The sequence below is a fragment of the Microcaecilia unicolor genome, chromosome 4, assembly GCF_901765095.1.
Source record: "Microcaecilia unicolor chromosome 4, aMicUni1.1, whole genome shotgun sequence".
NCBI classification, from domain to species: Eukaryota; Metazoa; Chordata; class Amphibia; order Gymnophiona; family Siphonopidae; genus Microcaecilia; species Microcaecilia unicolor.
Window position 1 is genome coordinate 212298536 of NC_044034.1, and position 22109 is coordinate 212320644.

General features: G+C 42.2%; 1 protein-coding gene across 2 annotated transcripts in view; it reads right to left on the bottom strand.

Moving 5' to 3' along the window:
• Positions 1 to 22109, bottom strand: part of ANO9 (anoctamin 9) — a 215514-nt gene that overhangs the window by 83350 nt on the left and 110055 nt on the right. For both annotated transcript variants that reach the window (XM_030201205.1, XM_030201206.1), the window contains exons 9-11: positions 20271 to 20367; positions 10951 to 11011; positions 1803 to 1885 (exon numbers count right to left, since the gene is read on the bottom strand). In XM_030201205.1, the coding sequence (XP_030057065.1) occupies positions 1803 to 1885; positions 10951 to 11011; positions 20271 to 20367 (241 nt within the window). The remainder of the gene's footprint in view (positions 1 to 1802; positions 1886 to 10950; positions 11012 to 20270; positions 20368 to 22109) is intronic.

Below are 22109 nucleotides of genomic sequence, written 5' to 3' on the forward strand. Positions count from 1 at the left end.
GAGATCCTAAGTACTTGTTCAAAGCTCTCTTGAATTCAGATACTGTTTTCATCTCCATTTCCACAGGGAGGCCGGTTAACAAATTCACCTTCCTTTCCGTGAAGAAGCATTTCCTCAGGTTACTTCTGAATCTATCCCCTTTCACCTTTATCCTATGCCCCCTTGTTCCAGAGCTTCCTTTCAATTGAAAGAGACTCACTTCCTGTGCATTTATGCCTCTATCATATCTCCCCTCTCCTGTCTTTCTTCTGAAGTATGCATATATTGAGATCTTTAAGTCTGTCCCCATATGCTTTATGACGAAGACCACTGACCATTTTAGTAGCCACCCTCTAGACAACTCCATCCTGTTTATATCTTTTTGAATGTGCTGTCTCCAGAATTGTACACAATATTCTAAATGAGGTCTCGCCAGAGTCTTATACAGAGGCATCATCACCTCCTTTTTCCTACTGGCCATTTCTCTCCCTATACACCTAAAAATCCTTCTAGCTTTCACCATCACCTTTTCTATCTGTTTGGCCACCTTAAGATCAATCCATATGATCACACCTAAGTCCCACTCCTCTCATGCACAAAAGTTCTTCACCAATTAAACTGTACTGTTCCCTCGGGTGTTTGCAGCCAAAATGCATAACCCTGCCTTTTTTAGCATGAAATCTTAGATGGCAAATTCCAGGCCATTCCTCTAACTTCACTAAGTCCTTCCTCATGTCATCCACTCCATCAGATGTGTCTATACTATTGCAGATTTTGGTATCATCTGCAAATAGGCAATCCTTACCAGACAGCCCTCAGCAATATCGCTTACAAAAATGTTTTTTTTTAAAACGGCCCAAGAACCAAACCTTGCGGCACACTACTGGTAGCATCCTTTTCTTCAGAATGAGCTCCATTTACCACTACCTTCTTCCACTCAACCTGTTCCTAACCCAGTAAGTCACTTTAAGGCCCACACCGAGGACACTCAGTTTATTTGTGGTCTATGTGTAACTGTGTCAAAGGCTTTGCTAAAATCTAGATACCCATGTTATATGTGAAAGCCACACAGGTGCCTTTTCTACTCTATTTTATAAAGACACATAGATGCCAATGTTCTTTACACAACGTAAGAGAGAAACAAACAGGAAGAGACCTCCACATACATATGTGGTAGGTGGGATTTTATTGGGCTGTGAGAGAGTCTATGGGACGCTGCCACTTCTCTTTAAGAACACTCTCTCACAGTGTCAGAGTCACCTTAAAACTCCAGAATCCTGCCCAAGAGGGAAGTGACACAAGGGGTGGAACCAGGAGGGCATGGTCCAGGAAGTATAAAACACCAGGATGCCCACTGCAGATGAATCCACCCTGAAGTGGAGAAACTGCAACCACTATGTTCAGGTAGGCCAAGTTCAGCTTAGAATCATGAAAAGATTGTGTTTTCACCTGGCCGGCTGCAGACCAAACTTATGTGACTCTTAGAAACTGTGCTGGTATTGCTGGATCCAGGAACCAGGCCAGTAAGAACTGCTGCTGAGAGAAAGACATTCATATGTACTGTGGCCCTGTAGGAGCAAGCCACCTGAGGAGATTGTTATATTTACATAACTAGTTGAGCATTGATTTCTCATTTCCTGTGAAGTGAACAGGAGCCCTTACCAGATACCTTTAATAAATATTTATTTTCAGCATAACTTGTTGAGGGTGTATGGCTTGTCTTACCTGGTCCCATGGTTCGCCCTTGCTCACTTTGTCATATGGGGAAAAAAGCATATTAGGAGATATATTATGAAATATGAAAACGCAAATAATCTTATTACCTCATCTTCATCCCAGCTGTACAAGTTCCACCAGAAGACGTCTTTAGCTCTTTGCCGCTTCCAAAGTTCCAGGAACACAGTGGCTGTGGGTTAAATCAAAGAGCACAGTACAGTATAGAATGGCAAACAGACTCTCTAGGGAGCTGTCTCCTTCAATATGGGGTAAGGATTGGGAAAGATGAGAAAGTTGAGACCTTTGCAGCCATACTGTCAAGTCAAGCTTTTGTACCTTTCTTGGCTGCCCCCACCTTGCTCAAACCTTTGCCCTTGGCCCTTTGCTCAGTTCTTGATTCCACCAATTTAATACTAATCAAGTTGTTAAAGGATAAAGAAATGAGATATTATGTTACCATTTTATCACTATCAAAAAATGAAGAGGACCCTGTTAGAATCCAACAAATGGTTTGAATATTATATATTGGATTTATGAATGTGCTTCAATTAAAGTATTTTTGCTACAAGATTAGAAGAGGAAATGGCATTTGTGGTGTTTTTACTCATTAGTTGTACAAAGTTACATCATATGAAGACATCTTTTGATGTTTTGAAGTATTTTTGATTGTTTTCCTCCACAGGATTTACATTTTTCAATTTATCATTTTATCGCTATGCAACATGAGGACATAATCCAAATAAATAAATAAATTACTATACCATCAAAACTCAGGGTTGGTAACATTAATCAAATATTCTTCCGTTCAGTAAAGACACCCTCAGCAAAGCTGAAGGTACAAATGGTTTTATTGGACCAGCAGACAACAGCAGTCCCAAAACTTTGTAACACTCAAGATTTTTGCAACCAATTATTTCTGAAGAAGACTCTATCCAGTAAGATATTAGGTGACACATTGAACCATGGTTCTTTGTGCAGTATCCAACAGGATCACACCTATAACACTATGGGGAGGGGGTCAGCCTTCCACCCCAGCTGCCACAAGGAAAAGGAATCAAATTCAAAATGTTTTCAAGTCAGTGCCCTGGCATGACTTTGAAGAAAATCACCACTGTTCTGAGCCATGATCTCAAATGTCTCACCAGCAGAAAACAAGTGGGAAATCGACCATGGACTCCAGAAATGAGAGGGACAACCTTAATACTTCTAAGAATATTTATTGATAAAAGGACTCGACACAGCACTGCGTTTCGGCCTATGGTCCGCCTCAGGAGTCTACAAGAATATAAACAAACATATATAAAAAACATAAAAATTAAAGAACAATATACATGGAGGGGCATTTTCGAAAGCAAAGTCTAAATCAGAATTTGGATGTTTTACAAAGATGTCCAAATTCTGAACAGGAAAGAAGGTCATTTTCAAAAAAGATGGACGTCTATCTTTTGTGTTCGAAAATACTATGGACGTCCTGTGATTTGGACGTCCTTTATTTTGGTCCATTTTCGAACAAAAGACATCCAAATGCAAGATGTCCAAAACAGAGGAGGAGTAGCTTAATGGTTAGTGCAGCAGGCTTTGATCCTGGCAACATGGGTTTAATTCCCACTGCTGCTCCTTGTGACTTTGGGCAAGTCAAATACACAAGGGGCATTTTTGATATCTAAATCTGAATTTGGATGTTTTTTTTGTAAAACGTCCAAAATCAGAACAGGAAAGGTCATTTTCTTAAAAAAAAAAAAAAAAAGTCCATCTTTTCCTTTTGAATATACTGTTTGGAAAAATATTTTGTGATTTGGGGGAGTAAGGGGAGGTGATCCCCTAGTCCCTCCAGTGGTCATCTGGTCATTTGGGGCACCTCTTGTGTGGAGTAGAGGAGTAGCCTAGTGGTTAGTGCAGCAGACTTTGATCCTGGGGAAGTGGGTTCAATTCCCACTGCAGCTATTCATTATAAAAACAGGTCTTTGTTTTGTTCCATTATTGCTGGAAGACATCCATGTCTTAGGAACGCCCAAGTCCCACCTTAAACACGCTCCTGGCACGCCCCCTTGAGATTTGGATGTCCTTCTGACAGACTTCAGAGAAAGATGTCCAAAAAGAGGTTTTGATAATACTGATTTGGACGTTTCTGTGAGATAAACATCCAAATGCTGACTTACGTCACTTTTTGGACGTCTTATCTCTTTTGAAAATGAGCCTGATAGTAACATAGTAGATGACGGCAGATAAAGACCTGTATGGCCCAGCCAGTCTGCCCAACAAGATAAACTCATTATATGTGATACTTTAAATGTATTATTGTCAATTTGAAACTCAGAAACACAGCTTCACACTTGCTATGTGTCACAATGGATACAGGAAAAACTCAAGTCCAGATAAGATCAATTCTTATTCTGTTCTTAATTTATAATTTTAGGTGGAGAAAAAGGCTTCAGTATTGCCACCCAGCCCGCCAGAACTTAACCGACTATAAGGCGTGGGCCCGGCGCACCATCATTTCACCAGAAAAAACTCCACAATGTTCAATATATTCAAAGGGGACTGCAGAGCAATTAATGTATCCACAACTCACAGGAATAACATCTGTACATAACTTTACAATCAAATAATGTGTGACTACTGCCAATCACTTAACTTAATTCTCTTAAAGCTGGCTCTGTCACACCCGTCTTTACCCAACAGGGAATCCCCGTTTCGCTATTGCTGCTTCAGGGGTTCGATATTCTTGTAAAGATTCACATATTTCTCATCTGTTGCTGCTCATGGACACATATACTCCTGTGTCGCTTCTGCTGCACTCCGAAGACGAGGAACATTACTGGTTACCAGACGCCTCCATTTATCAATCAGTGAGATACGCTCCTCCCTACTTTTTGGCCAATTCCAGGACTGCATCCACCCATACGTCATTTTTTAAAGAATTAACCAATCAACAACAACATAATCATCATGGGTCAAAAGAATGCTGCCCATTCAACCATGATGTTCATTCCATCTGGTTCAGTTGTCTTAAAATAGAAAATCCATTTCTGCTCTATTTGTTGTAATCGACGTCTCTGATCACCCCTTCTCTGAGTTGGTTGTAAATACTCCCAAACCGTGCATTTTAAATTATCAAACACATGGCCCGCTTCTTCGCAATGAGTTACCATCAGGGCTTCTCATTTTAAAAGCTTTAAACAAGAGCGGTGTTCCATCAGCCGTATCCTTAATGGTCTTATTGTCTGACCTATATATATCAGGTTACAGGGGCATATAATCAATTATACCACCCCTGAAGTATCACATGAGGTCATAGATCGAAAAATGCACTTCTTTCCTGTCTTTGGATGCGTGAAACCATCTCCCTCCATCATTATGTGACATACAGAACATCGGCCACATTTTTTGTGAAACCCTTTCTTGCTGTTATCCTTCCTCTGGCTCCAAACATCATTAAAGCTAAGCATATCTCCTAAATTGCTGCCTCTTTGGTAAGAAAATAGAATATTTGCTTTTGCTAGAACCGGCTGTGTTTTTAATATTTCAAAATGTTTCCTTATTATCCGACTCAAACTGGTGGTGTGGGTATTGTATTTTATGACGAATGGTAGAATGTCCTCTTGCTGCTGAATTGCTTTATAATGCAAGAGCGATTCTCTTGGGTTATGCCATGCTCTTTTTGCTGCTGAATTGCTTTATAATGCAAGAGCGATTCTCTTGGGTTATGCCATGCTCTTTTTGCTGCCTTTCTGACAATGTGTTTGGGGTAACCCTTCTGCATCAATCGATGACTTAATAATTTGGTGCTTTGTTTGAATTCTTGGTCAGATGAACAAATTCGACGGTGCCTAAGAAATTGTGCAAACGGAATATTCTGTTTCATATGTGAAGGATGCATGCTGGAAAAATGCAACAGAGAGTTCCTATCGGTAGGTTTTGAAAAAACTGTGGTCATAAAGCCATCGGTTTGCTGTTCAATCCAAACATCCAAAAATGAGATGTGCTGTTTATCACAAGCCATTTCAAACTTTATCTTAGGGTGGCATTGATTCAAGAAGCTTACAAATTGTTGTAATGTCTCTATAGAGCCTGTCCAGATACAAAAAATATCATCAATGAATCTCTTCCAGCACTGTACGTGCTGGAAGAATCTCGAGGGGTAGATCCACCTCTCCTCGAAGCTTGCCATGAAAAGATTAGCCATTGTAGGGGCAAATGTAGCCCCCATACTTTAAATGTATACCTGACCTTGATTTGTCCTTGCCATTTTCAGGGCACAGACCATAGAAGTCTGCCCAGCACTAGCTTTGCTTCCCAATATAAACAATGATGCAATGTTACAACAAATAAATTACATATTATCTCTCTCTCTCTTGAATGAACAAATAATGTTTACAAAAGAATGACAGCTAGAAGGAAAAATTACACTTAATATGTCCCAGACATCTTTGAGGTACTTAGAAGTTACTTGTGAGAAGGGATCAAGGCTGGTCTTGATCTAGAGGTGAAATAAGCAGGAGCTCTGCCTCACCCTGCCCCTAGACCCTAAAAAGGGAGGAGAGAGATGGAAGAAGGAGAAATCAAATAAGGATGAGGCTTCAAACCAATGGTGGAATGGGGGTGTTGAGGAGATGAGGAGTCTGCTTTTCCTCATATTCATCTAGAGCTGATGGTGAGATATTTTTGAGATCCAGTAGAAATCCACTGAAGTGGAGAACTTTGAAATCCCACGGGAAATAACAGCAGCAGAAAACAAGTGGGAAATTGACCATGGACTCCAGAAACAAGAGGGACAACCTTGATACTTCTAAGAAAATTTATTGATAAAAAAAGCTTCAACACGGCACCATGTTTCGGCCTATGGCCTGCCTCAGGAGTCTAAAAGAATATAAATAAACATATATAAAAAACATAAAAATTAAAGAATATACAATACAATAGCTGATACAATATAAACAATGATGCAGTGTTACAACAAATAAATGACATATCTCTCTCTCGAATGAACAAATAATGTTTACAAAAGAATGTATGTTTAAAAAATATCAAATAATAAAAAATGAATGGAACATATTTTAAGAGAAATGTATATGGACCAACTTGTTGACAAATAGATGACAAAATCTGATGTTTCATTTTTAGTTACCCCTATTTACAAATGGACATGTAGCAAATGTGTATGTATCCTTAACCCTATGGTGTATCTTTTATAGACCCTTCTTTAATGTTTTTTTGCATTGAAAAAGATGCTACTTTGGAGATTTTTGTCATCTATTTCTCAACAACAGGTTGGTCCATACATTTCTCTTAAAATACATTCCATTCATTTTTTTATTATTTGATTTTTTAAACATACATTCTTTTGTAAACATTATTTGTTCATTCGAGAGAGAGATATGTCATTTATTTGTTGTAACACTGCATCATTGTTTATATTGTATCAGCTATTGTATTGTATATTCTTTAATTTTTGCAAGCTGCTTACACCATAGGCTGAATACTCCCCCCTCTGCTTTCATACATCCTCCAGATAGCTTCAACATGATTCAGGTTTCCTCTAAGACAGATACCAGCAAATTCTCAAAACAAAATTATGCCCATACTTCCATTTTGAAAAAGATCCTATGAAATGTATACATGTACATTTCTACCTGCTTTTTAGTAGGCACATATGTCTTTGCTTAATATACATCCATAGGCATACATTTTCTAAAATATGCATGTAAACCAGGGGAGTTCAATCTCTGCTCTCGGGTTTTCAGGATTTCCCCAATGAATATGCATGAGATCTATTTGCATACATGGAGGCAGTGCATGCAAATAGATCTTCTGCATATTTCATTGGGGAAATCCTGAAAATCCTACTGGATTGCGGCCCTTGAGAACCAAAGTTGGATAACCCTGATGTAAACTTTATCCACTCTCCACCCCCACCTCTGAGAAAGAAAATCTCCATTCAATCTGAGCAAACTGATGTGTATGAAAGTAATTGTATGAAGGCTTTTTCACATATATCTGCAAGCATACACACATACAGGGCAATTCTATATCTTGGCACCTCCATCTAGGTGCCCCAATGCCTTGTGCTCAGTGCCAATTCTATAACAGTATCCTGGCACCAAGCTTACATTATAGAATACTAGCGTAAGGTTGGCCTTGGTGCACCTATGAATAGGCGCATCCTCTTACACCAGTTTGCCTTGTCTAGGTAGTGAAATTCCCATTGAGCTTGTTGCCATGCCTGAACCAGCCAAATCTGCTCCCGCGCTCAAACAGGGATCTAAGAAAGCCATGAGCAAGACCCAGAAAATGGACAGCAAAAAGTGCAAGAGAAGCAGGAAGGTGAGCTACGCTATCTACGTGTATAAAGTGCTGAAGCAGGTTCATCCCAGCACTGGCATTTCCTCCAAAGCCATGAAGAACATCATGAATTCCTTCGTAAATGACATCTTTGAACTCATCACTGGAGGATGTGGTAATAGTGGTTAGTGTATCTGGGTTTAAAACAGGTTTGGACAAATTCCTGGAGGAAAAGTCCATAGTCTGTTATTGAGACAGACATGGGAAGCAACTGCTTGCCATGGGATTTATAGTATGAAGTGTTGCAATGATTTGGGTTTCTGACAGGTACTTGTGACCTGACGGCCACTGTTTGGAAAACAGGATACCGGGCTAGATGGACCATTAGTCTGACCCAGTATGACTACTCTTATGTTCTTATGAGCATGTCAATGGCAGGCGTCAGCTGGCTTGCCTAAGTGTACCACGTATCCTATAAACTACATATCCAACTGGAAGACATGCCCATTGCCCATCCATGATCTGTGCATGTGTACGCCCCTCTTGCAATTAGATGCTGTGGCACTTAGGCGCTACCTTATAGAATAATGCCTAGTGCACATAGGCGCCTGTCAATTTGATTACACCTTTGATATGTGTAAGTGGCACCTACCTGTAGGTGCCACTTTATAGAATTATTTCAATAAAATATCACTTATAAAATTACCTTTGAAAAAGTACACATAAAGACAAGAAAGGGCATACGTTTCATATTTGGGAATGGATTTATTTATTTTATTCATTTATTTAAGCATTTAGGGGGTTATAAGCACCAAAACAGGAGTGAAATGGCAGTTAGGCATGAAGGTGCACTTGGGCACAATTCTATAATGTTCTGCAAGTGCTTTGCAATGTAGCTGCAAAGGGGGTAATCCCAAGGGACAGGCATAGAGAGAACATGGGCATTCCCACTATTCCTATGTGCATTTTACAGAATATCCACATTTACATATGCAACTGTCACATTTAGGCATGACCATTTACACCAGCCATAGACAAGGTATAAGTGGTCGCACTTAAAGTTGGACATGTAACTGGCAACATAGCTAGCATTGTATAACAGATTTGGTAGGCAAACACGCTGTTATAGAATATTGGGTGCCTTGGTTTTAGCGCCTGTTATTGAAATGACCCCTTAGTTTATGCCTTTTTCTAAGGCAAGTTACATTTGGATCTACCTGAGGCACTAGAGCGGGATTTGAACCAGGCTCCCCTGATTCTCAGCCCACTGCTCTAACCTAGCACAAATCCTGCAGAAATTGCACCTAGAGTAGATTGAAGGCACAAGTATTACACCTGCTTGAGGACAGGTGCAAACCTAACACATACTTTATGTGTATATGTGAGTAGATGAAGAAGTAGATTTCTTATTTATAACCTTCCCTTATCCAGGGCAAGGTTCAATATACACACATAAAACATACAAAGAAAAAAACATAAGATTTCCACAAATCAAAACTAAACCTACTTCATAGTACATAAGCAGCAACAGGCATATCTGAGGCACCAGGGCCGCCGAGAGGTTGGGGGGGCAGGGGGAACAAATTTCCCTGGGCCTGGCCTCCTTCTTCTTGCTGCCTGCTTTCAGGTCTGTCTTCCCGTACTCTTGTGTTCTGCCCAGGACCCAGATGATTGCATTAGCGTGATATCGCATTAAAGCAATCATCTGGGTCCTGACTCCCAGCATGGCTCCCAGCATGGACAGGAGCAGGAAAGGAAAGACCCTGGGAGCAGACAGGCAGGAAGCGGCTTGCTGGTGCCAGGCCCAGGCCCCCCCCCCCCTCCTTGGAGGCAAAGACAGAAAGGTAAGGGGGTGGGCTGGAGCAGCGGTGTGAGTGGGGGGCAGCTGTGCAAGTGTGTGACAGGGGTGGCTTGCAGTGGTCCAGCTCTGCCCTTGGCCCGGCTTTATCTCTCAGCGGCCGAATGAGGCACAACCATATATTTGACCAGCAGTAGCATGAAAAGCCAGATACATCAAATGTGCCTTCAACTGATGCTTAAATGACAACAGATGGTCTCATGTTTCAATCCAGCTGGCAAACTATTCCATTTGAAAGACCCAGCAATCGAAAAGGATCCTTTTCTAGTCACACTCAGTTCAAAGTGATTAAAGGGGGGCACAACCAAATTGCAACTCCGCCCCATGAATGCTAGCTCTACAAGTAGACGTCAGCTTACACCATGCATAATTTTAGTTATGACCTAATTTTATAAGAATTCTTTTGTGCGTGAATATCAGTGTTACCCACAGAAAAGGTTTATAAAATCCTATGGTGTCCTTTTATCAAGTTGCAGTAAGCAATAATGCAGCTTAAAATGCCTTACCGCAGGGTGTGCTCAGGTGTCCCGCGGTAATTTTGGCATCCACAAGCTAACAAATAGTTTTTCTTTTTTAGCACTGGGGGCACGTGTGGGGGCAGAGAGTAAACTACATTGCCATGCACTAGCAGATTAGTGCGAGGTTAGCTCATGTGCCCTTACTTCCTACAAAATAGGTGGTGGCAGGAGCTTGTGCGCTAATGGGAAATTTAGTGTGAGCCATTGATAGAAAAAAAAAATCAGACATTTAGATATTTTACTCATGTATAAAAATGGCCTTAACATGCATGAATGACCCACATAAACACTTACCACAGTTTGGTAAAAGGGCCCTAAGGAGTCAAGCATCAGAAATTGTGCCTACACTGAAGCTCAGGAATAGGCTTAAATGTTCACATGTAAAGAATGCATGCACATGTGTATTTCATAAGCATTACATGTAAGTCCTGATTCTGCCCAAAATCCACCCGTGGTATATGGGTCACGTTAACTACCGGGGTAATTTTATAAGGGCATTTCTTTATAAAATTACCCCCAATATGAAGAAAACCATGTAGCATGAATGATGTTCCATCAGTCTACCACTGTAGAGGAATCCAGACATTAACATCTTACCCCAAAGAGCCATGAACATTGCAAAGAAGACAGTCCCTTCGTTGTCAAACAGGTGAGTCACCTTGAAAGAGAAATAAATGGGGACAAAAGGAGTGATTTCCAGATTCAATAGAGCAGCAAGGAGAGAGGATGTGAAACAGAGAAGGACTATAGAATACCTAATATCTAGTATACCCTAAAATCAATAGAGTACAACTCTAATATCTAGTATACCCTAATATCTATAGAGTACAACCCTAATATCTACTAATATCTTTAGTTTCTCAGTGTCCCATGACTGACCATCCCTCTATTTACAGCAATGAAGATAGCTTGATTGTTCAGTAGAGGGGTGACATAGTGAAAGTAGTCCAAAATTAAGCTATAAAAGGGAAACTGGTAGTAAGGAAAAAAAAGAAACAAACTAAGTGAAAAATACTGAATCCTACCAAAAAATAGAAGTGCTGAGGTCATCACTATGAACTGCAAATATGGCTAAGCCTGACTGTGCAGAAGCAATGGTGACACTTAGCCACATGTATCTGTAATCAGGCTCAAATAAGAGCTATTTCATTGGACATGCCAAAAAAAGATTTCTGCCTGTGTCTGACTGCAAACACACCAATGGCCTGATTCCTCAAGGACACTTCCCACAGACACAGAGGGGTAGATTTAAGAAAGTGCACCAAACATCAGGAGCGAAAATATGGCTGCTAAGGGGGAGATTCTATATATGGCACCTAAATATTCGGTGCTGAAATCAGTGCTGACTAAGCATATTCTATAATCTGTGACTAAATTTAGGCGCCAATTGTAGAGCTTAGTTGATATGTCAGTGCCTAAATTTACGTGCATTCATTTACACCAGTGAAAATGTGGCGTAAAACGAAGCACTTAGATTTAGGCACACTGGGTCATATTCTATAATTAGGTGCGCAAATTTCAAAACACCCATGAAATGCCCATTTCCTCACCCACAACCAAGCCCCTTTTTGCGCACACGCATTAGAAGTTTGGCGCACATCGTTACAGAATATGCTTAGCGACTTGTGTGCCTAAATTCTAATCAGTGCCAGTTAGTGCTCATTATTGCTTAAATGCTGTTACCAGCGTTCATTAGCTTGTTAAGTTACATGCATTGTTATAGAATCTGCGCTGATTTCGGTGCGGATCTCTAGGCACACTATATAGAATCCGGGGGTAAGCGCCAATTCTATAATGGCAATTGTGCATGAAACTGCCATTGTAGAATACAGCGTAAGCCGGCATTTGTGAGCCTAACTTTAGTCAGAAGCACTTACGCCATGTCAAAGGCTGGTGTAAATGGTTAAGCCTAAGGCAGGCATTTGCATGTGTAAGTGATAATATTGTATAACATTCGTGTGCAGCTGCAAGACACACCCCTGACTCACCCATGTGTACGCTTCCTTGGTAGCTGCGCCCTATAACATTTAGGTGTTAAATTTCTAGAATAACGCCTAAGTGTAGTTATGCTTCTAACTAGAAATTAGTGCCAACTAGACCAATTAACACCACTAAAGGGCTATTATTGGTACTTAATGCCAACTGGTGCTTAATTTAACAATTAATTTAGGTGTGCAATGGGCACTATGCTATAACTTATTTTATGGTGCTAGCTGGAAATTTGGGCATGCAACTTTAAAGAATCCGTCCCAAAATGGCTGAAGTGCCTTAGAGGCCCTTTTACTAAGCCATGTAGGCGTGTACGTGCATCCTATGTGCGTCAGTTTTGAACTACTGCCCGGCTAGTGCATGGCCCGGTGGTAATTTCATTTTTTACGTGCATTCGGTGAGCGGCACTAACTGGGTTGTAATCAGCATTGTACGCACACTGACAGTTACCACCCAGTTAACACTTGAGACCTTACCGCTAAGTCAATGGGTGGCGGTAAGGTCTCAGGCCCAAAATGGATGCGCGCCAATTTTCATTTTGCTGCACGCCCATTTTTGACCAAAAAAAGGCCTTTTTTGCAGGTGCGCTGAAAAATGGACTTGCGCACATCCAATACACGTATCTACACCAGCGCAGGCCATTTTTCGGTGCCTCTTAGTAAAAGGACCCCGTAGATCTGTCCCAGGTGTACAGTATAGTACGTGGATTCCCACCAGCATTTTAAAACTTATGAGCACCTGCGATGGAGGTCATTGTCTACTGTCCAACCCTTTCTCCCCCTACTGCCTAAAAAACAAAACTGGAACCCCAGACAGCACTTGGCAGAAATTCTGAAAGCAAATTATTTTGCATTGCAAATTTCAATGTGGCTGAATTATAACCTGATTAGGAGTGAAAAATCCCCTTCTGCTGGTTAAATATAACCATTCAAAAACACAGAAACCTGCAACTAATGACTAATTTGATCAGTTAGTCTGTAACCTCAGTTTATGAGATGGATCTATTATTTATGGAAATAAAGATTTCTATGTTGCCTTGGCCTGGCCAGGAAGCCTATACCATGATACTGCAGAACAGGGAGCAATTTGTTCAGGTCTCCTTTTCCATCTGCCTCTATCTTTTATAGCACACTTATTTGTGGGGTACCACAGGTTCTATTCTTTTTCCTATGCTTTTAACATCTATAAGAAATCACTGGGTGAGGTTATCCCAAAATTCTGGATGAGATGTCATCTTTGTGTGAATTACCAGAAAACAAAAATCTCCCTTATACTGGACAGTTACAAAAATGTACACAAGAAAAGACCAGTGATAATAGTCAAGCCAGTAGCCTAGCCAGACCTCATTTTTTGGGTGGGCCTGGGGGTGGACTGGGTGGGCATAACCCACATATTTCCTCTCTGTCCATCCCCCTCCCGTAAAGATAAATACCTGGGCTGGCGGGGATCTCCGGGCCCTGCCAGCTGAAGAATCTTCTGGAGGCCCCCAAAGCTTGAGAAGTCTCATCCCTGCGCCAGTCACCACCGTGGCGGGAAGCAGCGTTCAGCAGCATTGCCTGCCTTTTAAAATAATTTGTCTCCTCAGGCTCCACTGCATTTACTTTTTCGCCTGTCGCAAAGCGCTGCCTTTCGCACAGGCAGCTCCGCTCCCCTTTGCTGCATCTATCCGGCCCTCTCTGATCCACTTCCTGTAGTGGATACTTAGGGCCAGATTGATGCGGCAAAGGGAAGTGGAGCTGCCTGTGCGAACGGCAGCGCTTTGCGATGGGCGAAGAAGTAAATGCAGCGGAGCCTGGGGAGACGAATTATTTTAAAAGGCAGGCAGGCAACGCTGCTGAACGCTGCTTCCCGGACCCAGCTGAGCCGCGGAAGAAAAGGCAGCGACAGCAGCAGGATGTTGGATGGGCGGGCCTGGAGGGAAAGTGGCTGGGCCTGGGCCCGTCCAGGCCCACCCGTGGCTACGCCCCTGAGTCAAGCTATATAAAAACTTGAAAAAAATTATTGCGTAAAATAAATGACCCACAGTTCTATTTTATGTTGGGGCCTGATTCCGGGTTGGAGGGGGGGCAGGAAGGGGTTGGATAAGAATGTGCTAAACCAATGGGCTAGATGATACTGAATACGCTGAAATGAAACCATAGTACATCAGCAGGGCGGCATTAGGGGGTGGCCAACAGGGAAATTGCCCTGGGCCCCTATACCATAGGGGTCCCAACCTGCCTCAAGCTAAAGGAACCAATATAACAAATATAGAAGAGAGCCCTATATAAAAACAAATTTTCAAAATATTTTTGTGGACCATCAGAAGGTGGGCTACTCCAATTTTCTCCTATGAATGCAAACAAATGCACACATAGATCGCCACACCATTTATCCCCATCTGTCCTTTTTTCAACCATACTCTATATAAAAAAATTTTTCTCTTACAAATACTTCTTAATAACACTGTCCATCATTTGTGCAAATCCTTCAATAAGTACTTATCACAGGCAGATGAAATCTTCAACTTCAGCTACATATAGATTCAATAACTTTTATTCATTGGGGAGGCATTCAATTCAATTCAATTTAGATCTTATATACCACTAATACCAAATATTTAGGGTTCAGTGTGGTTTATAGCAATGGAACAAGCTCCATTGATATAAACCACACTGAACCCTAAATATTTGGTTACAGATTTAAAGGTAGGACATTAGCTGAATACATTCTTATTGGTTAGCTACAGTGTTATAAAGCAATATATGGTATGGTTATAGTCTGAGTTAAATTAAATGTTCCAGAGTTCATTAGGAGATCGATGAATGGTGAATATTATATTGCAGTCTTTGGAAAGAAGAAGGTTTTTACAGAAGTAGAGCCAGGTTGATGGTGCGGGGGGAGCGAAAGCGGCGCAAGAGTGGACTTCTGCCGGCACTGGCGCACATTTTCAATGGAACACGAGGAGAAAAAAATAGGCCCCGGTGCCAGCAGAACTCCATTTGGGGGAGCGGCCGCTTCCCCTGGCGCCCCACCTAGCTACGCCATTGGGTTTTTAGCATCACATGCTGCACTGAAACTATTCCACTATTCCGACATAGTGTCATGTTTCACCCAGAGGCGTAGCCAGGTTTTGATCTCAGGGGGAGCAGACTTTTATAAAATAGGTGCTGGTTGGTGTCAGCTAGACAGCAGTGTCTGTGTTGTTGCTCAGGGGCTGTGGCGGGCAACGATTAATACAGACTGTCTCTGTTACATCCTGCCTACAAGGAAACAGTAAGTTACATCAGGAGGCAGGACACAGAAGAGGTCCCTGGACTGGCCAGAGCAGGCAACCTGTCTTCTTAACTTCAAATAAAAATATTCAAATTGTGACCATCACCTTAGGAATAGCATACCCAGTCCTTCCACTGCTAGACACCTTGTTTAAATCAAGATGGACTTTTGTTTGTGTGGTGACTCTACAGGATGTGAAGAACACTAGTCTTGCGCATTTTTATTTTGGGTGACAAGGGCCCTTGCCCCAGAGCCTACTTTCAAATAGGGCTAGACACTTTGTGAAATAACACAAACCCCTGCAAAAAGACACCCAAAACCTATACTGAAAACTTACCACACCATAACAGCCCTAACCCATCTATGAAAAGACAGTGCTAGAAATATTACAGTGGGACCTTAAGAAGTGTTTCCCTAGGTGGTCCTGGAGTACCCCCTTGCCATTCAGGTTTTCAGGCTATCCACAATGAATCTACATGAAAAAGATTTGCATGTAATGGAGGCAGTATATGCAAATTAATGCCATGCATATTTATTGTGGATATCCTGAAAACCTGACTGGCAAGGGGGTATTCCAGAACTGCCCTAGAACACAAAACTTACCACACCATAACAGTCCTAACCCACCTATCACAAGACAATGCTATATATATATATTACACTGGGCTCTGGAGCACCAATATACCTACTATTGGGAAACTGGAACAAGCTGCACTGTTACACATTCCTACACAGATACTACATGCTAGAAGAATCCTTCACCTCAGTCACACATTCAGAACATGGACAGACCCTTATCTATATAACACTAGTAAAAAAAAGGCCCGTTTCTGACACAAATGAAATGGGCACTAGCAAGGTTTTCCTCAAAGTGTGTATGTTTGGGAGAGTGTATGTGAGAGTGACTGTGTGAGAGACAGAGTGAAAGTGTGAGTGTGTGTGTGTGAGAGAGAGAGTGAGTCTGGGTGTGAGTGTGTCTGTGAGAGAGTGTGTGTGTGAGAATGAGAGTGTGTGCAAGTGCGTATGTGAGACACAGTGTGAGAGAGAGTGTGTGTGTGTGTGTGTGTGTGTGCAAGAGAGAGAGTGTGTGTGAGACACAGATTCTCTGTGAGAGTGAGTGTATGAGACCAAGCGAGTGTGTGACTGACTGTGTGACACATAGAGAGTGAATGTGATACAGTGTGAGACAGAGTGTGTGAGAGTGAGAGTCAGAAAGACATTGTATGTGAGAGAGAGAGTGTGTGTGTGACAGAGATACCTCCCTTCCTGTGTCTCTCTGGTGTCAGGCCCCCTCCCCTCTGTCTGTGGTGTCTGAGATTCCCGCCACTGCACCCAAGCAATTGGTGTGCTGGAGGAGGGGGAGGGGGATGTGTTGGGGGGGGGGGGTCAGGTTGGAAGAAGAGGGGTGCGGGGGGTTCACACCAATGGTCCATCTAGCCCAGTATCCTGTTTCCAATGTAGCCAACCCAGGTCACAAGCACCTGGCAGAAACCAAAATTGTGACAACATTCCATGCTACCAATCTAATGCAGAATAGGGAGCCACAAAAAACAACACCCAACAACAAAAAATTGAAATAGAGACCCCCCCCCCCCCCCCCCCAGGAAGCCAGACTAAACAGTGCAATAGTGGTAAAAAAAAAAAAAGAGACAGAAATGCATTTTCTCGTGTACATTTTACAAAGCAGGTACATCTCAGTCCTTTTTTTCTACCTTTGTTGTCTGGGAATTTGGCTGGTCCCAGTCTTTTTTTCCATGTTCTATGAGTCAGCCTTACAAATTCTTTTCCAGGTTGCTTTTCCATTTCTTCTCTCGCCTCATCTTCTTCCTTTCCTTCTCTACATCTGTCTCCAATTGCACCATCCTTTTTTCCTCTGCACCACTATCTGTCTTGTCCAGCATCTCCCTTCTGTGTCCCTTGTCCCTATCCTGCCCCCAGGTTTAGCATCTGCCCTTTCTGTGTCCCCATCTCCCCCCCTTTTCAGCACAAGCCTACATGGTCTGCTCATCTCCCCCTTTCTAGCATCTGCCATCCTGGTGTCCCCACCTCTCCCTTTTTCTAACATTGTCCTGTGTCCCCATCTTCCCAGCATTACCCCTGTTACCATCTTCCCCCTTTTCCAGCATTACCTATTTGTCCCCATCTCACCCCTTTTTCACCATTGACCCCATATCCCCCTTCCAGTAGTGCCCTCTCTGTGTCCCTATCTACTCCCCCCTTTCCAGTAGTGCCCTCTCTGTGTCCCTATCTCCTCCTCCCCCTTTCCAGTAGTGCCCTCTCTGTGTCCCTATCTACTCCCCCCTTCCCAGTAGTGCCTCTCTGTGTCCCTATCTCCTCCTCTCCCTTTCCAGTAGTTCCTTCTCTGTGTCCCTATCTCCTCCCCCTTTCAAGTAGTGCCCTGTGTCCCTATCTCCTCCTCCCCCTTTCCAGTAGTGCCCTCTGTGTCCCTATCTCCTCCCCTTTCCAGTAGTGCCCCTCTGTGTCCCTATCTCCCCTCCTTTCCAGTAGTGCCCACTCTGTGTCCCTATCTACTCCCCCCTTTCCAGTAGTGCCCCTCTGTGTCCCTATCTCCCTGCTTTCCAGTAGTGTCCTTTGTGTCCCTATCTCCTCCCCCTTTTCCAGTAGTGCCCTCTCTGTGTCCCTATCTCCCCCCCCCCTTTCCAGTAGTGCCCCTCTGTGTCCCTATCTACTTCCCTCTTTCCAGTAGTGCCCACTCTGTGTCCCTATCTACTCCCCCCTTTCCAGTTGTGCCCCTGTGTCCTTATCTCCTCCTCCTTGCTTATTTTTTTTAACTGAACGGTGCGCGGGGTTACTGAAATTGGCTTCACCCCCTCTTCTGCCTGTCTCTCACGTCTGCATGAGTCACTTTTAGTTCCGGAAGCGTTCTCTCTCCCTCGTGCACCTAAACAGGTGTTTAAAAGAATGGCGCCTATGCCCTCAACCCAATAAATATTTTTTTTCTGCTCCCTCCCGAGTGTAATCCTTTCCTATCTGCCCGTCTCTCCCGTCTGCATGAGTTACTTTTAGTTCCGGAAGCGTTCTCTCTCCCTTGTGCACCGGCGATTCACAGAGTCAGCCTGAGCCTGTCAGCGTCGGACCTTCTCCTCAGGTGCGTCCGTCCCGCCTCTGCAGAAAACAGGAAGTTACTTAGAGTAGGCGGGACGGACGCGCCTGAGGAGAAGAAGGGTTGAGGGCATAGGCGCCATTCTTTTAAACACCTGTTTAGGGGAGCGACCGCTCCCCCTGCGCCCCACCTGGCTACACTTCTGGTTTCACCATCCCGGCTACATCAGGGAATAATGAGTTTATCTTTTATCATTTGATCGGCACTTCTGATATTCTCAAGTCACCCCTTAAAGAGCTATTCATTATTCCCTGATGTAGCCTGGATGATGAAATGTGGTGCTATGTCGGAATATTGGAATAGTTTCTGTGCTGCAAGGCTCCCCAATGAATAAAAGCTATTGAACCTATATTTAGGTGAAGATTTCATCTGCCTAAGATAAGTACTTATTGAAGATTTTGCACAAATGATGGACACTGTTATTAAAAAGTATTTGTAAGAGAAACATTTTTTATATAAGAGTATGGTTGAAAAAAAAGTACCAGTGAGGATAAATGGTGTGGCGATCTATGTGTGCATTTGTTTGCATTCAAAGGAGAAAATGGAGTAGCTCACCTTTTGATGGTCCACACAAATATTTTGAATTTTTGTTTTTTTTTATATATAGGGATCTATTCTATATTTGTTATATTGTTTTTTTGAGATCCTGTGACTTTGTTTGACCATGTGAGGTGTTTCAAACTAAAGGAGGTATAAGCTGAAGACCAGCTTTTGGGACCCCTCCCCGGTTTCTGTCCTGGGCCCCTGAATTTCTAACACCAGCCCTGTATGTCAGAGGTTCTGTGGATTGGTACATCAAGGGCTTGGGATACAAATGCCTAATAGGGCTACTCTTAGCACTCAGGCTCACAGTCAAGGTGTTATCTTGAATATATCTCAGCATATGGATGTTCACTTTCAGCAATTTCTTTTGCACCAGTTGTTAAAGCTCGGACTACAGTAAATTTAACTCATTGGTTATTGGTTGTTGAGGCTACTGTAATACCCTTTATATGGGGCTACCATTGAGAAGTGTTCAGAAACTTCAACTAGTGCAACATGCTAAGGAAGTTGCTACAAGGACTATATGAGTGGAGGAGTATCCCTAGTGGTTAGTGCAGCGGACTTTGATCCTGGGGATCTAGGCTTGATTCCCACTGCAGCTCCTTGTGACTCTGAGCAAGTCACTTAACCCTACATTGCCCCAGGTACAAATAAGTACATCGCTTTGAGCAGTGAAGATCCTATCAGCTAATCACATGACAAAGGCCTGTTGAAACAGGTCCTAATTAAACATCTAAAAAACAAGTAATCTTTAGCTTGATGGCAACACTTCCCTGCGTCCCAACCAATCTCATCTCTGTTAAGGGCGGGTGTGTAGGAAATGCTCATGGCCTTAAAGCCTGGGCAGAAGGAATTCCCTGAAGAAATACATTTGGCACTCTAAAGAGAAACATACTGATAGCCAGTGCTCTTTGAAGGCAGCTGTTATTAAGTTGCTGCAATACTTAATAACAGCAGTGAGTTATGGGAAGCCTTGTAGTGAGCATTTTCTAGTCACAGTACTTACCTTGGCATAGGTACATGTGTCTGATAACTGCCAATATGGGCACTTCTGGTCACACAGTGGACACATTATGGTAGTGTTTGCCTCACAGATCTCTTTACTAGTACAAGTTGGAAAAAAGATGGTAAGTGTTCAATGTCTGTCATCCTTCTATACTCAGCCTTTCATCTCGATCAGCTTTAGCAACCCAACACCATAACAATCACCACCTAAAAACAAGATAACCTCAGGCTGTCCATCATTGCCCATCTCTTTCCAATGTATTGTCTCAGGAATATAAGAGCCCCTGATGTAGGCTTGTTGCCAAAACATAATGGGCATTTAAAAGAAACTCTTCATAGAATCATGATTATTTTACTATTTGTTTTTCAGAAATATTTGGATTGGATTATGTTAAATGGCTGTTTTGGATTGTGGCTTTAATAAACTTCTAAACTTTCATACTTCTGCTGGCATTAGCATTAGACCTATTCCTCTGCTCTTTTTCCCCATTTGTTTTGTTGGAGACTACAGATTACAGCATGGCACTGGCAGTGTGATGCGTCTGAAGATTATGTACAAAAAGGAAGGAGTAGAAAGTATGTGAGCTTTTTGGATAGTACTTTTATTGGGATTATTTGTGAATTTTTCTGATCCCACATGAGAATAGTAATGAGGAAAGCACAGTTTATTCATATTGTATGTATATGACATTGAGTTTATTGTATTAGAGAAGAGATGGTAATTATTATTGTATGAATATGCCATTGTCTGTATTATATTGATGAGGAGATAGTAATTCTTATTGAATGTATATGTCATTGTGTGATGGAGAACTATTCCAATGCCTCAGATTGTAAAATGCTGGTAGTTCTAAATGTTCAGGGCTGTAAAGCATCTATGCCTGCCATTTTACAAAACCAGCTGGTAAATGTTTTGCACCCCTCAGCAGCACAAAATGTTTTATACCTCAGAGCAGTGCTAAACGTTTTGTAGTGCTAAAGGTTTTGCACCCCGGAGCAGTGCTAAATGTTTTACATGCTCTATATGCTTTGTACCGCTGCCATAGGCAGGGACACCGCAGGGACCTCATGGATACTATATACTTGTCCTGTAGGGGCAAGGCATGATGGTCCGGGTTATGTGGCCCATTTTCAGCTTCATGGACACCTTTGGATATACTTCTCTATTTATATGTTTCACAATGCAACATTTTGAGACACAGCCATTCATGTGCCATATATATTTCACAGGCATTGCAACGTCTTGGTCTGGGGGCAGAGATATGTCAGTTTTACATTCAGCCCTGCATTTGTAAAATATGTCACAGGCTCTAGACGTTTTATGTCTATATTCAGACCTCTACATCTTTTCTAAATTGGTGTTGTTTTTCATGGTAATGTTTACAAATTCTTTTCAGAGGCTAACACTGAGTTAACATGGGAGCAGTTAGCGTGCTCCCACATTAATTTTCTGCAAGTCCCACAAGCTAATGGAAAGATTAATGCAAGACTTACAAAAAATAAAAAAAGACCTAAATTCTACTGCATTGAATCTGGACAGTGCAAAGGCATTGTCCCTTTGAAATGTAGCTAGTCTAAAGTATGTGTATTAAAAGCACCAGGCAAGTTTGATTCTGTTCTTTATGCAGCTACTGGAGGGAAGTAATACAGTACATGTACTTTTGAAAATGCTGTTTTATTTCTTTAGCCTAAAGAAACCAAAAGGAATGTCTCTTTCTATGTGCTCTGAATCCCAGGTATACTTTTTGATTGCTCTGAAAACAATTTTCAGACAGGTCAACTTCTCCAAGTAAACCACTGTCTATTTGTGCAAAAGGCTCTGAAAATTGCTGTTCTAGAG